General features: G+C 38.5%; 1 protein-coding gene across 4 annotated transcripts; it reads left to right on the forward strand.

Annotated features, from left to right (window-relative positions):
• Positions 1-342: 342 nt before the first annotated feature.
• On the forward strand, positions 343-14,431 carry LOC108670364 (arginyl-tRNA--protein transferase 1). Of its 4 annotated transcripts, XM_018157834.2 has the most exons (11): positions 343-412; positions 2,904-3,001; positions 3,566-3,692; positions 4,093-4,211; positions 5,072-5,191; positions 5,763-5,885; positions 6,723-6,961; positions 8,357-8,518; positions 11,085-11,269; positions 12,560-12,815; positions 13,295-14,431. In XM_018157834.2, exons 2-11 carry the CDS (start codon positions 2,908-2,910, stop codon positions 13,442-13,444), a joined length of 1,575 nt encoding a protein of 524 aa, XP_018013323.1. In that variant the 5' UTR covers positions 343-412; positions 2,904-2,907; the 3' UTR covers positions 13,445-14,431. The 4 variants fall into 4 exon arrangements, with proteins under 4 accessions (XP_018013323.1, XP_047739775.1, XP_018013324.1 ...); XM_047883819.1 differs by lacking the exon at positions 343-412 and having other exon boundaries at positions 2,881-3,001; XM_018157835.2 differs by lacking the exons at positions 343-412; positions 8,357-8,518 and adding an exon at positions 9,353-9,505 and having other exon boundaries at positions 2,881-3,001.

A 14,431-nucleotide genomic window follows, 5' to 3' on the forward strand; every position in this document is an offset into this window, starting at 1 on the left:
ACGAGCTAAATGCCATCAAAATTTGAGTCAGAAGTGGTTTCAAAAGTTGCCCCAACAATTAGGAAATGAGACAATATTGAACAATGTTAATGCAATTTATTAAATTATTATTTTAGAATTTTACTTCATGGAAGATGTTTTTCCAGAAAAAAAAACTTTTCTTAATATAGAGAAAATTTTAGTTTATGACAGATTTTTTTGGCATAGTGCGCCTTACAAAAATTATTTGGTAAAATTGTGCTTCGTTGAGAATCTTTGATAAGTTATCCGACCAGAATGTATTTAAAACAACATTTTGAAGAATTTTAAATTTAATTGTGCGCTAATAAACTTAGCGATGTTTTTCGTGGAGGTCATTGTGGTGCCTAGACGGATCACGGTTCACACTTCACGGAAGCTTCAGTGTTTTGGGGTATGTCTTCGAAGTAGGCAGGGAGCTCGTTGGCACTGTTTACTGGTGACAGCTGATTGAGTTAAAAAATTGTACTCATTCCGTCTTTCGTTGTTACCATCAATTATTCATCATCGCCACTATTTTTAACTGTAATGTATCGGAAAAATTTCCTGAATAATGAATTCAGTGTAAATTATGGTCATTTACAATTAGATGTCGAAGCCGCAGTTAGTTCCTAACTTCCTTGTGTTTCTATTCAGCTGACATCCGTGATCACGTTCTAACTCATATGCTTATGCCATGGCACAGCCATGCCATGCCTTATGTTTATGGTCACCTGGTGATTGTCACAAATTGACAACTAAGACAAGGGATGAAGGGACATGGGGCATAGATGCAAACTAGAGATTTTTAAGAATCAGTTCATTTTAAATTTCCTCATTTACTCAATATTTTAATCAATTTTTTATATAATGATTATGCTGGCATCCAAGTCTCAAGATACTTACTAGTCTACTTATCTTGTAGGACGTTAAATGAACTTGAGTAAAGATTACAGAAAATGGTTCTCCTTTGTCTTTGTCACTATTGCACATCCAGGATCATGATGCAGTCATCATGTCATCATCATGCAGATGCAGAGTTTGGTAGATGCATTGCCTTGTGGCTTGTGGGTGTGGCCATCAGTGATCAGTCTTTATCAGATTTGTTGCTGCCTTGCTGGGCACCGGCAGTCTTCAAGATGCATTGCAAACATAATTTTCATTAAAATTCTTACAAAACCAACTTTGATGAGTATATCTTCAACACTCAAGGCATTGCAGTAGATACTTGCATTGCAACCAACCAAGTTTACTAATTTGTGGATTGTGCTTTGCAGCCTTATCTAACTTTCAAAATACTGCAGGTGCAGACAATGGTACAATACATACAAACACTGCAATAGTGATGTAATTCAATTGTAACAGTTAATCAAATTAAATCATTAATGCTTCTCATTCTATATTCCGTCCTGTAAATTAAACAAGCTTTTTTATAATTTATCAAAAGATCAATGGATCTATTACTCTAACAGTTTACAATGATAAATTTTTTAGCATTAGTTAATATTTCTTATGTAATGTATTTATGTATTCTGTGGTTAGTCAAGTTCTCTTCTGACAGTTTTTAGTATTTGCAATTCATTTAATTCATCTGAAAAGAGCACTGCAATTATGCCACTTTGCCACAATACTTTAGGATATGCAATACATCATGTACTCAGTACATGATGTATTGCATATCCTAAAGTATTGGTTGATGGTTGTGTCCATTGATTGGTTGTGTCCATAAGCCCCGCCCCCAAATATGGTATATGTGCTACAGTACTGGTTAACTAAATACTTAACTTAAACTTGATCATTATGAACAAAGGGCTGGGAAAATTTTCTAAAAATCCAATAAATAAAATAAAAATAAAAAATATCTATCAAACAAGAGATATCCAAATTATTCTATAACAAACCTAATGTAGTACTATACAATTGAAATAGTTTGTCCACTTATGATCCAACCTTTACATTTATAGTCAGTAACATGGCAGAGCACTGTATCACAGGAAAGCTTTTCACCTTGGGTGGAAAGCTTTTTTATAAGTGAACTTCCAATCTTAGAATTCCAGCCTGCCATGTAGCAAGTATTTTATAAATTATTTGTGGGCCATTCTAGGCTTAAATCCTGCTTTAATTCTTCATAACTTTCATAATGACCATTGACCAATGACCTTTTCTTTATAACCAGTATTTTAGATTTATATGTAATCGGCGGAAATTAAAAATGAACTGATTCTAAAAAATCTCTGGTTTGCCACTATGGTAATCCTTATCTTCATGCTGCTGCTGAGTTATGAATCTTTGCCATTGCTCTTTTCCAATCACTGCAGACATATTTGATCCCCTATTAGTAGCACTGGTATAAACACTAATAACATTTGGTAATACTTCATCTCCATCCATGGGCTGGAGACTAACTCTCCCTGAAGATCTCCAGAAGGTCCAGTTGGCTGAATATCAAATCTCTGCTTGCTTGACCCTCTTACACCAAATTGCCCCTAAGTTCTACCCCATTCCTTATATATATATATACCAGTATAATTCCTCCTAGCAGACATCCTCAGTACTTACCATATCTTGCTATTTCCCTATGTGTAATCTGAAATTAAAATCAAATTTCTTTCTATAACCACAGTTAAATAAATCTGGGTAAATGCATTTTTAGCACATTTTCTCTTTATAGAAAAAATGCACTATTGTGCTTACCATGTCTGTCTGTCTGTCCGTCCATGACTTCACATTTTCATTGATTTTAAGAATCGGGCATGCCTGTATCAAAGATACGACATCTCTAGCTCTAATGCAATGTACTAATTGCAATGAAAACGGATTCATGCACAAGAAAATGAGCTCTCTGTCACTTGCTGCCGTGAGTACTGAGTTTATTTTTTTTAATTTATTTATTTACTACTTTTCAGAACCATGGATAACCAGTATTCAATTGTAGAGTACACAAGAGATCATAGTGGCTACCGATGTGGGTACTGCAAGAGTTCTAATGCAAACTACAGTCATGGTAAGTTCTATCCTCACAGTCTTTCATGATTTTGTATAAGAAATCTATCTACAAGCATACATAGTTTAGTTTGTAATTTTCATTTCAATTACTGTAAGATGGGATCAGCTCACTTATTTCTTCTGTGCAAAAATATGATATTTTGGCAAATGCTCAATTCTTTATGCCCATTGTACCAGCACAAGTGGTACATTCAATGTTCCTCAGCTATTCGTGGTTGTCATGCTAGTTGATTGATTTCAGTCCTATCATACCTACTGCATTTGTCCATGATAGTTAGTTAGTGGTAACATGACCAGATGTAGAACAAGCACATTTTATAGATACGTAGTATTGTGAACTGAAATAATGGAAATCTTTTAAACTATCATTATTTCTTAATTTTATACCTGGCAATACCTAGCTAATATTTTTATTCCTGTATATTTATGACCCTCATTATTTGTGTTCAAGTATAAATGAGTATTTGGTAATTCTGTAAACTTGAGAATTTGTTTTAACTATTGTGATTTGAGTTACTTTTGATCTTAATCTTCATGCATTGAGACAAAGATTGTTGTGCAGGTATGCATGCCTACTGCCTCACTGTAGATCACTATCAGGGCCTGATAGATCGGGGCTGGAGGCGCAGTGGATCTTACTGCTACAAACCTACAATGCATCGCACCTGCTGTCCAGCTTACACTATAAGGTACTCACTTCTCTGGTAAAGTATTATTCCAGCTCTCTCATACCTACATTTTCATATTTACCTATATTAATGTACATTTTTTGCATTTACTTATTGACCTTTGATTTAGCTTAAATGTGGTATTACTAGACAAAGATAAATCCAGTTGATTCCACCTAATTATTGTATGCCTGTTTACAAGGCATCTGATATTCCACAATCACATAGAACTTCAGTACCGTACTCTAGGTACCGTATGTGGTTCTGTGTTAGTCGTCCATGCTTATTGTTCCTGTTTAGCCTAATATGTATTTAACATATGTGGTAACTACCTTGACTTATTCTAGTTTAATTCTATTCTTGCAGTCTATAGTTGAGTGTTCATTACAAAGTAATGTTTCAATGTATTGTTTGTTCACAGATGTCATGCTCCCAGTTTCCATCTTAGTAAATCTCAGAAGAAAGTTTTGAAACGAATGAATAATTTTTTAGCTCATGGGACTCGCAAGCAGAGCTCCGAGTCTTCTACCCAGCAGCACTGTAAGTGGAAAATAATTTGTGTGTTGAGTGCTTACCTACAATGCTGTATTGTGAAGGAAGAATAACTTCTTGGCCTCTGCTTCTGATGAGTGAGTTTGTGACAATTATGCAAGAAAAATTATGTGCATTGTTTGAGTGAATGAAATCAACGTAATTGTAACATGCTGCTTCATGAAGGAATCCAGCATGATGAATAATATTACTAAGGTTCATTGATTTTCATTATGAGCCTTCAAATATTGTTCTAAGATTATTAAAGCCATGTTCATTTATATTTAATGAGTGTTATCATTATTTATATGATCTCAATGCTTCGGCTGCCATTGGTTGCTCTAATTAATTTTATTGGGCTGGTAAGTAGAGCCGAATTGATCATTTTTGCTGCCCAAAAGTTGGGGCTGAGATTTGGGTGTGCAGAATACATTAATATGGGGGTAATTAATACGATACTGTTGCAGGTGATGGTGGTAATGAATATGTTGCAGGTGATGGTGGTAATAAATATGTTGCAGGTGATGGTGGTAATTAATACGATACTGTTGCAGGTGATGGTGGTAATGAATATGTTGCAGGTGATGGTGGTGATGAATATGATACTGTTGCAGGTGATGGTGGTAATGAATATGATACTGTTGCAGGTGATGGTGGTAATGAATATGATACTGTTGCAGGTGATGGTGGTAGTGAATATGTTGCAGGTGATGGTGGTAATGAATATGTTGCAGGTGATGGTGGTAATGAATATGTTGCAGGTGATGATGGTAATGAATATGTTGCAGGTGATGATGGTAATGAATATGTTGCAGGTGATGATGGTAATGAATATGTTGCAGGTGATGATGGTAATGAATATGCTGCAGGTGATGGTGGTAGTGAGAGTTTCCCAGAGGTGGCAGTACAGCACCTAGAGAGGCTTGGAAGTGATGGTGAAGAGAAGAAACCTCAAATCACGACTTTGCTGGACGAAGTTCCTTTACAAGGTCAGCTATGCTGCGTGAAGAAATTTTATTGTTCAAATTACATGAAGCTCTTCAAATATTATTTCTTATATTTAATATTTCAACAGAAATCTCTTGTTTTGAGTTGAAGCAGAATTTAGTTTCAAGAATTTTACCAGAATTATTGCCAAAATTAAAGTAGTGAAACATTTATTTTCATTCAGTATTTCTTGTTTTTTCATGAGTTACTATGATGCGCCTTCATGCAGTATAAGTTGATGCACTGGACAATGGTACAGTAACTTGAATGAAGCAGGTTCTATCTGATAAAAACTCATCTGGGCCTAGTGGGGATAGGTTCCTAAATGTAATCTCTACTTCTATTTCTAAATTTAATCTCTACATCTTTTTCCAATTTCAATTCACAGTATAAATAATATAGGGAATGAATAACAAATGAATAATTTATAACAGTCGTAACCCTAAAAAAACAAGTACATATGATATTTATTTTTCAATTTGAGGCTAGGCCCTTAGCTATAATTATCCTATAATTATCTAGGTTTTATTATTTTGTTGTTCCTGAAGATATTCTATAATTTTCTGCACACAGAAGAACGACAAAAAGCAAGTAGCCGCCCTCCTCACGAGGACCAAGTTGTTGGGTCTCCGTCTAGCCTCGCCTCCTCCGAGTCTTCCCTCAATGCCAGTAAAAAAATGAAGACAGTATCTCCTGGTGAGGAAACTTGTTAACAGAATCTTGTCTCCTGGTAAGGAAAGAAATTTGTTAACATTATTATTATTCCTATAATTATTTTGTGAACAACACCGCATAGTAATTAAGAGCAGCCAGAAATGTTAATGTAGCATTAAAGTCTTAATTTGATCTCTTGAGAAGACCTGAATTGATCACTATTTTCTGCTACTCACTTGACATTATCGAAGAGATTGACTCATTCTCCTTCTTGTGGTAATAATGCACTGCCATTACAACTGAGAAATGATTGTGAATTGTGTGTAAGTACTCATGTCATTTGTCTCCTTGCGTCACAAGTTTATCAAGAATTTAAAAGCAAAGAATATGGCTAGTAAGATATTGTGAATTTACATGCAATTTCTTTACTTTTTAAATCTTGGTAAAGTTTCAAACCTGCCAAATGAGGGGTCTGGAACATTAATTTAGAATTGAATAAATCAATAAATTTTACTATCTAATTATATATATTTGTACGTATTCAATTAACAGCTCAAATATATGGTAGCATAATTTGTTTTATTATTTCTGTAATATTAAATGCCCATTCCAATTAGAGTTTCATACACATATTCTGACAAACATTTTCAGTCAATAAATGAGCAAAAATTAGAAAATGAGATACCTGGCGCGTTAATCCCTTAGTCAAAATATTATATAAGTCTACGTAGTGCTACCGTAGGTTCAAAATTTTACTTGAAATCTGGTTGTCTATTCTATCCCATTTTCATTATTGAAAGGAAATTTCCCACTGAAGATGACAATGCTGCCTGTTTTTTTTAAATCAAGAGCAATTGTTGAGAGCGGCGCCTTTTGCAGGCTTAGGAGCCGACCCCAATAAACCAGCGTGTCGCAAGGCGCGCGTCAAGCGCCTAGAGCGTCGACAGGCAAAACTGCAGCGCCTGCAGGAGAATGACGCCTCTTCCAGCACCGCCTCTTTCCCTTCATCTGGTCCCAGCAGCGCAATAGACGCAAGGAAAAAGGACAAGAACGCACCCAAGTCCCTGGAAGACCTTCTCAATGAGTCCATTACAGACTCCCCGGCTCACACTCTAGAGGTGATAGGCTTTGCCTCGTGTCCCTAAACTCCAGGTACTAGTTACCTGAGGGGTCTTAAGGTCTTATGGTGATTGTTGTGGTCTGGATGATGTGTCTTGAGGTGCTGTTGATGACATGTGTTGTGGTGCTGTTGATGACGTGTGTTGTGGTGCTGTTGATGACGTGTGTTGTGGTGCTGTTGATGACATGTGTTGTGGTGCTGTTGATGACGTGTGTTGCCACAAGCTTGTTCTGTTTCTACACTCCTATAGGCACAGCAGCAGAAGGAGTTTCTGTATTAATCATACGAGGCTTGAATGTGTGCACTAGAATCTTGCGCACGTTGCCAGGTCCTGGCTCCTAAACTCGGCTCTTGAGATCAGTCTCGACCGTGTCAGTAAATATATTGCTTTCCTTAATTCCTTAAATGATAGCAATGTTAAACTTTTCGTATATGCTAACGCATGTCGACAATAATGTGGGAATCTTGCCTCTCTTTAATCAGGATGTTTCTGTTACGGCTGTTTCTGCCCTAACACCGCATCTCTAACCATGTCTTCTCCCAGAACGTGTTGTGTTATTACCTCAATTTATTGTTGCATGTATGAAGCCTTCTTTTCTTCCAGGACTCTTATTATAGTGCCGAAGGTTTGCTGGATCTGTGGCGAATGTTGATGTGTTTGAATAGAAGGGGCTATTACAAGTGGCTAGTTACTCAATTAAATTGATACTGTACAATGGGTCAATTATCGTCTTTAATAGAGCCAAAAAAGAGATTTTAATTTAATGAATCTAATGTGGCTACAGCAAATTCAGTAACAGTTCATTGGACCTAGAACTAGTAATATTTTAACGAACTTACTTCCGCGACAACGATTTTGTTGATGCACCTGAACTCCCTCGGACGGTCGGTATGGAGGTGAGTTTATGACACCACGATGAGTTCATGCATTAACTCGATGTTGTTTCTGTTGTTGATGGGACCTTTCTCCCGCTCTCTTCGTTAGCAAAGTGCCTTTTTACGCAGGTCACCAACCGCATCTTTCCGACACAAGCTGTCTGGCTTGAAGTTATAGATTCTCATTGTCATATCAAAGCAAGCCATTTCTTGTGCAAAGTTTTTTTCCGGTATCCAGACATCGGTACAGTTGCCAATACAGTTGGACGGTATGCGGACATCGGTACAGTTGCCAATACAGTTGGAAGGTATCCAGACATCGGTACAGTTGTCAATACAGTTGGACGGTATGCAGACATCGGTACAGTTGCCAATACAGTTGGATGGTATGCAGACATCGCAACAGTTGTCAATACAGTTGGACGGTATGCAGACATAGTTGGCAGTAGGGGCAGAGTTGTTGTTGTGGTTCCCTGGTCTCATTTTTACAAGAGAACAGAGTTTCTGGCTGCTGTAGGTACGCCTGGTGCGCAGCAGTCCCGCCAGTGCAGGCTTCAAGAGTAGCAGGGACGCGAGCTATGCGGTGTATCAGCGCTACCAGACCAGCGTACACGGCGACTCAGAAGACCGCTGCCGGCATGTGCAGTGGAAGCGTTTTCTCGTCACGTCGCCTCTTAAGGTGCGGTCGTGGACTCAACTCTGCGGCGAGATAACCATTTTAGGCTCAACTATATGGCAAAAATAACCATAGTACTCTCCATAGTACTCCGAGTCCCAGACTCTGCGTTCATAACGATGTAGAAATTAGTACGGACTAGATGGGACTTCGATTATACAATGTAGTTCTAGGCTGCATCGTTAACAAAGTAAAACAATCTGAGATGTCCTCATCCAAATTTCCAATGTCTTCTAACGCGTTTTCTTTGATAGGTAGTTTGGATTTAATAAATCGATCCCTATAGCGTGAATTACGGACAATTTCGGATCCACTATTTACAAATTAAATTTATTCCCCGGTAAACACTGCACTGGAGTTCCTCGCAGCGTTGGTGGCCTGGCAAAAAAAGAAGCAATCCAGCGCCTGCTTCACATTTGTTATTAGTGCTAGGTTGAAAAGGTTTGTGTTCGTTTTTGTGAAGTCAAAGGTTTTGACTTTTTCTGGGCAACATGTTGTTCCCTGGTTATTCCACTCTCTCTTTGTTGTATAATGTTCGTTGGAGCTCTACATTGTTTTATTGTGTTGATTGTCGTTCTGTCTTCGTTACTTGCGCAATTTCTACTTTAAATCTATTTTAAGGATATTTATATTTTTTCTCATTTGGCTCAATTCGGCTGTGCGGATAAATAGCTTACTTAGACTAAGTTTAATTTAATTAGACTGAAAGCAAGCTTGCGTCACTCGTGGTTGAATTAGACATGGCTGAATTAGTATTCACTATTCACGCATATACCATAGGTATTAGTTCAAACATGGCATGAGCAAAGTACTTGACTTGTGGCTTGTTGTCCTCAGTTGCGCTTGGTGAGGGTGGACGAGGCGGACGTGGAGTCTCTGGTCGCCCCTCACGCGCTCTTCAAGCGCTACCAGAAAGCTGTCCATCACGAGACTGATGACGAGTGCAACTTTAATGTCTACTTTCACTTTCTGGTCGACACTCCCATCAAGGTATGGGCATTGTCACATCTTTGTTTCTGGTGAACATTTCCATCAAAGTATGGTCATTGCCACATCTTTGTTTCTGGTGAACACTTCCATCAAGGTATGGCATTGTTACATCTTTGTTTCTGGTGAACACTCCCATCAAAGTATGATCTTTGTCACATCTTTGTTTCTGGTGAACACTTCCATCAAAGTATGGTCTTTGCCACATCTTTGTTTCTGGTGAACACTTCCATCAAGGTATGGCATTGTTACATCTTTGTTTCTGGTGAACACTCCCATCAAAGTATGGTCTTTGTCACATCTTTGTTTCTGGTGAACACTTCCATCAAAGTATGGTCTTTGCCACATCTTTGTTTCTGGTGAACACTTCCATAAAGGTGTGGGTTTTTTCTTCTCTTCAATTTTCTTATCGGACTATCGCATCAGTTTATGAGGCTCTTCCTTCTTTCAAACTCACAGAGGAACTGAATTATTATGAGTAAAAATCGATTTTAAAAATCTGCTTGGTTTTCATTTTTTCGTGTATTAGAAGTCGGAGTAAAGTTGGAAAGTTAACTCCATCCTTTTGTTCTGTGTTCTCCTTTCGTAGTGTTCTCTGAATTTATTATGTATATCGTCTTTCTTGGTGGAGAAATTTGGTCACTTTCAAGCTTGGATGCCACCTGCTTGAATCTATCATGATTTACCGAGGGTCTTTATGAGAAAACACCAGCTAAACCGGGCCCTCCTATTCTTTAGGATCCGTTTGTTTTCATGGCTTCAATTGTTTATTTTATCCACCATTGTTTGGTTGTTCGTTGAGTAGTCTTCACTGACTTCTTAGTTCAATTGTAGCATCTCCTTTTTTAAGGTGTAGAGTTTTCTCTTAGGACCGTAATGGAAAATATGTTTCCGGTTTATCTATAACATTAGCAGTCTCACCGCTATCTCTGTTCGTGTGTAAGAGGCAGAGTGCAGTCCAAGATTGTATTTGTGGCGAACAATCTCTTGACTTTGCAGTTGTAACTCCAGTGCAGTGGACCACCGGTGACTTGCCGTCATGTCTGCTTCCCTTAAATGCCATTTACTTGAATATTGATTAAATGTCATTCATATTTCATTGAGAGGCGATTTAGAGACGCATCTCTACTTTAATTTAGGAATCAGGTAAAAATTCTGATCCTCTAAAAATCTTATCGCTTGTTGTTTTGTTGGATCAAAGAAACGCCACTTGATTTTAACAAGCATTTTAATATCATACAAGTTGAGAATATTTTGCTAGGAATAAATTACTTTGTTTGCTTTATTTTAGTTTGAATAATTATTTTAATTTATTTTGCTGATTCGAGGTAGCAATTACAAACTTGACTTCTGTTGATAATTTATTTCGTTTTCTTATGAAGAACTATCGTATACTTAGCTGCAGTGATTATTATCTACGTCATGATGGTGATGATGCTTCGGAAATGAATGGCAATGATATTTAAAAATGTCCATCATAACGTACCCTATAATGCTATAGGTTTTAATATCGAGAAACATTTCACAGTTTAAAATATTAGTGACGAAGCTTGTCAATGATTTAATAGAATCTTGTTTCTAGGAACAACATCCCGACGCTGGTCCCAGCTCCGGCCTGGGATCCTTCCACCAGCAGTACTGGCTGGACGGTGAGAAGCTCATCGCCGTGGCCGTCATCGACATCCTGCCGTGCTGCGTCTCCTCTGTGTACTTCTACTACGATCCTGAGTACTCCTTCCTGTCCCTGGGCACCTACTCCTCCCTGAGGTGATTGTCTGTACTTCTACTACGATCCTGAGTACTCCTTCCTGTCCCTGGGCACCTACTCCTGCCTGAGGTGAGTGTCTGTACTTCTACTACGATCCTGAGTACTCCTTCCTGTCCCTGGGCACCTACTCCTGCCTGAGGTGAGTGTCTGTACTTCTACTGCGATCCCGAATACTCCTTCCTGTCTCTGGGCACCTACTCCTGACGGAGGTGATTGGTTACTACCTCAAGACGACCCGAAGTCATATATGCCCCGTGAGGAAGACTTCGTTCCAACTCTTTAATTGTAATTTACCGAAGTAAGTACCTTAAAAAATTGAAAGTTTGAGAAATTTCATTTGGTGTTCAAATTCACCCTCGTACATTCTCTCAAGACTAATAATTAATTTGACTATTTTTTGCATTCTGCAAAAGAGCTGCATGTGCCCATTAGTTCAACTCTCCTCGTTTACTAAAGCTCTTGCTGACCGTTCGATTATTAATTACTAAAGATGCTATCCTGTCGTTCTCTTAACTTTGGGCGTTATCTAAATTCCTACGGACCAGTGACCGCAGCAAGATACGGTCCAATGATCGTAGGAAGATACTACGGCCTAACTACCGTAGAAAAATACGGCCCAACACGATAGATACGGTCGTTTGCTACTTCCTGCGTTCGCTACCATTTAAATGTTAATATTTTCGTATGCTTTGCATTCACGTATACAAGTGTCAAACGAGGCGGTTATGTAGCCATGTGATGGCCACGACGTTGCGACCTGCAGGCAGCGTCAACAGGCTCTGGTTCTCGGGAGTCAACGACTGTTTCAGTGTTGATCGTCATGGTAGATACGTACTACTGATTGCAGCTGTTTTAATGAGTTAAACTTAACATGATCTACAGCTGCTTGGTGCAATTGTGAAACTCGTACTTTCCTACCTGTCATTTTATTATACCTGCCAAAACGAGTTTAATTGGATGCCCTTCAAAATGAAATATTTTATGTGCGATACTACGATTTGTATGAAGTATTTCAGAATTATATTTCAAACGCAGAATTCATGCCGGACTTCTTGGCAACAAATGGAAAAGAACATTTGTGAAGCCGTAAAATCGGCAGGCTCTTTAGCAAAGCAGACGGTATCGCCTGCACTTGTTTTCAATTTACACTCGGCGTTTTTGCATTTACCGCTCGTTCCATGACTGATTTAGCCTAGCAAATGTGAGAGGCAAGTTGAACCGTTAAGTTTTTGTGGGATAAATTTTTCGCTGTCTTTCGAATGTTAGTGAAACTCAGTATTTGCACACAGAGAGCTTGCCCTGACTCGGGAGCTGGGGCGAGAGTACAGTCGCCTGGCGTGGTACTACATGGGCTTCTACATCCACTCGTGCCCCAAGATGCGCTACAAAGGCCACTACGAACCCTCCTTCCTCCTCTGCCCCGAGACATACTCATGGTGTCCCCTGCCACCTTCCGTTAAGAAGCTCGACGTAAATAAATACTCGAGGCTAGTGGAGAACTCTTCTGAAGAGGACACTGAAGGGACCAATATTGATATTGATAAGGTGAGAAAAATGAGTGGAAGATCTTGCGATTACTTTATTGTTCTTTCCGGTAGTTGACTTGAAAAATGTAAAGACAATAGACCGTGGTGAATTAGCTATCGTCAATTCGTACTTCTTTTCTAATACGAGAGCTAATATTTGTTAAGATGACTGATCAGAAATTTTTCTGATATTTATCAGTATATATATATCTGTAAATCCATATACATTTAGTATATATAATCAGAAAATATATCTGTAAATTCACTTTCTTGTCAATTTGTTAAACGTTAACAAGAGAAAATAGCAGTTTCTGTGGATAAAATTTTGTTGTTGACATTTGAAGCATTGTTTTGATTAGAAAAATCCTCATGGAAATTTTTAGAAATTTTTCATAAGTGACACAATATTTCATACAATTTAACTTACATAATGGCGTGAAAACGTCTAGATAATTAATTAACTAGATATGCAGCACTAAAAATGCCAACGTTGTCCAGATTCTGGTGCTGCACCAGCGCCGCCCGATGCGCTACGGCACATTCCGCGAGCTTAAGGGCGCGGACGAGGCGCTCGACGTCGTCGTCAGGGAGTACGCCGGCCTCGTCGGCAAGACTGCAGCCTGCACCATGATGCTCAGCTTGCCTTGAGACACCTGCAGCATGATGCTCAGCTTGCCTTGAGACACCTGCACCATGATGCTCAGCTTGCCTTGAGACACCTGCACCATGATGCTCAGCTTGCCTTGAGTGTTATCCGATATATACACTCAAATCTGATCTACGCTGTCGACATGATGTCTCTAGGGAATACGATATAGTTTCATGATGCTTCTACGTCAGCATGTAACATTGATTTTCTTGCAATGTCAGCATGTAACCACTTTGTTGTGTGAGTAACGTCCGAATGTAACAATTTCAAATGCTATCAACTTTTGAAATTCACTAAATCAACATGATGCGTCGTCATGTAGAAGTGAGTAAGATGACTGAGACTGCCTAGAGGCTTCAAAATGTGTTCTATAGTTTCTTTATACGTTCACAAAAGCAAGCCAAATATGTTTGTTGGTGCTCGGTGCGGCGTTCATTGACCACATCATCGCTGTATTGTAATCGTTGGCCTGCTCTTCTTCTCGTTCAATGATACACTTCGAGGTTGTAACGAAGTATTCTTCAATCACGTATCGATTAGTTACGGATTCTTTTTTGATTGATTGATTTTGATTTTTTGATTGATTTCACGTATTGATTATTCACGTTGTTGACAAGAGGGAAATTCGAGATTGGCTTTGATTTAATTACAAGTCGCACTTTGATTTTCTAATTTAAGCTAAGTTGCGTTGGCTTCGTATCAGATGAATTCATGCGCTAGTTTTTCTGTTGCTGACTTATAATACTTTTTCAAATATAATCTGGTGCACAAGAAAGACAGGAACCATCTTTCAATATTTTTTTCGTGGCGAGTCAACTGTAACGATAATAAAAGCTAAATCACACCCATTTCGGATAATAATTTCGCTATTAATCACACCGCAGGTACGTGTATAACCTTCCCTGATGACTATTGTCTTGACCGTATTGTGCTCCCAGAACGATATTGCGGCCGTTTCTTCTTCATCACCAGCTTCTAAAAATTGT

This window comes from Hyalella azteca, unplaced genomic scaffold, assembly GCF_000764305.2.
Source record: "Hyalella azteca isolate HAZT.00-mixed unplaced genomic scaffold, Hazt_2.0.2 contig13728, whole genome shotgun sequence".
Classification (NCBI taxonomy): domain Eukaryota; kingdom Metazoa; phylum Arthropoda; class Malacostraca; order Amphipoda; family Hyalellidae; genus Hyalella; species Hyalella azteca.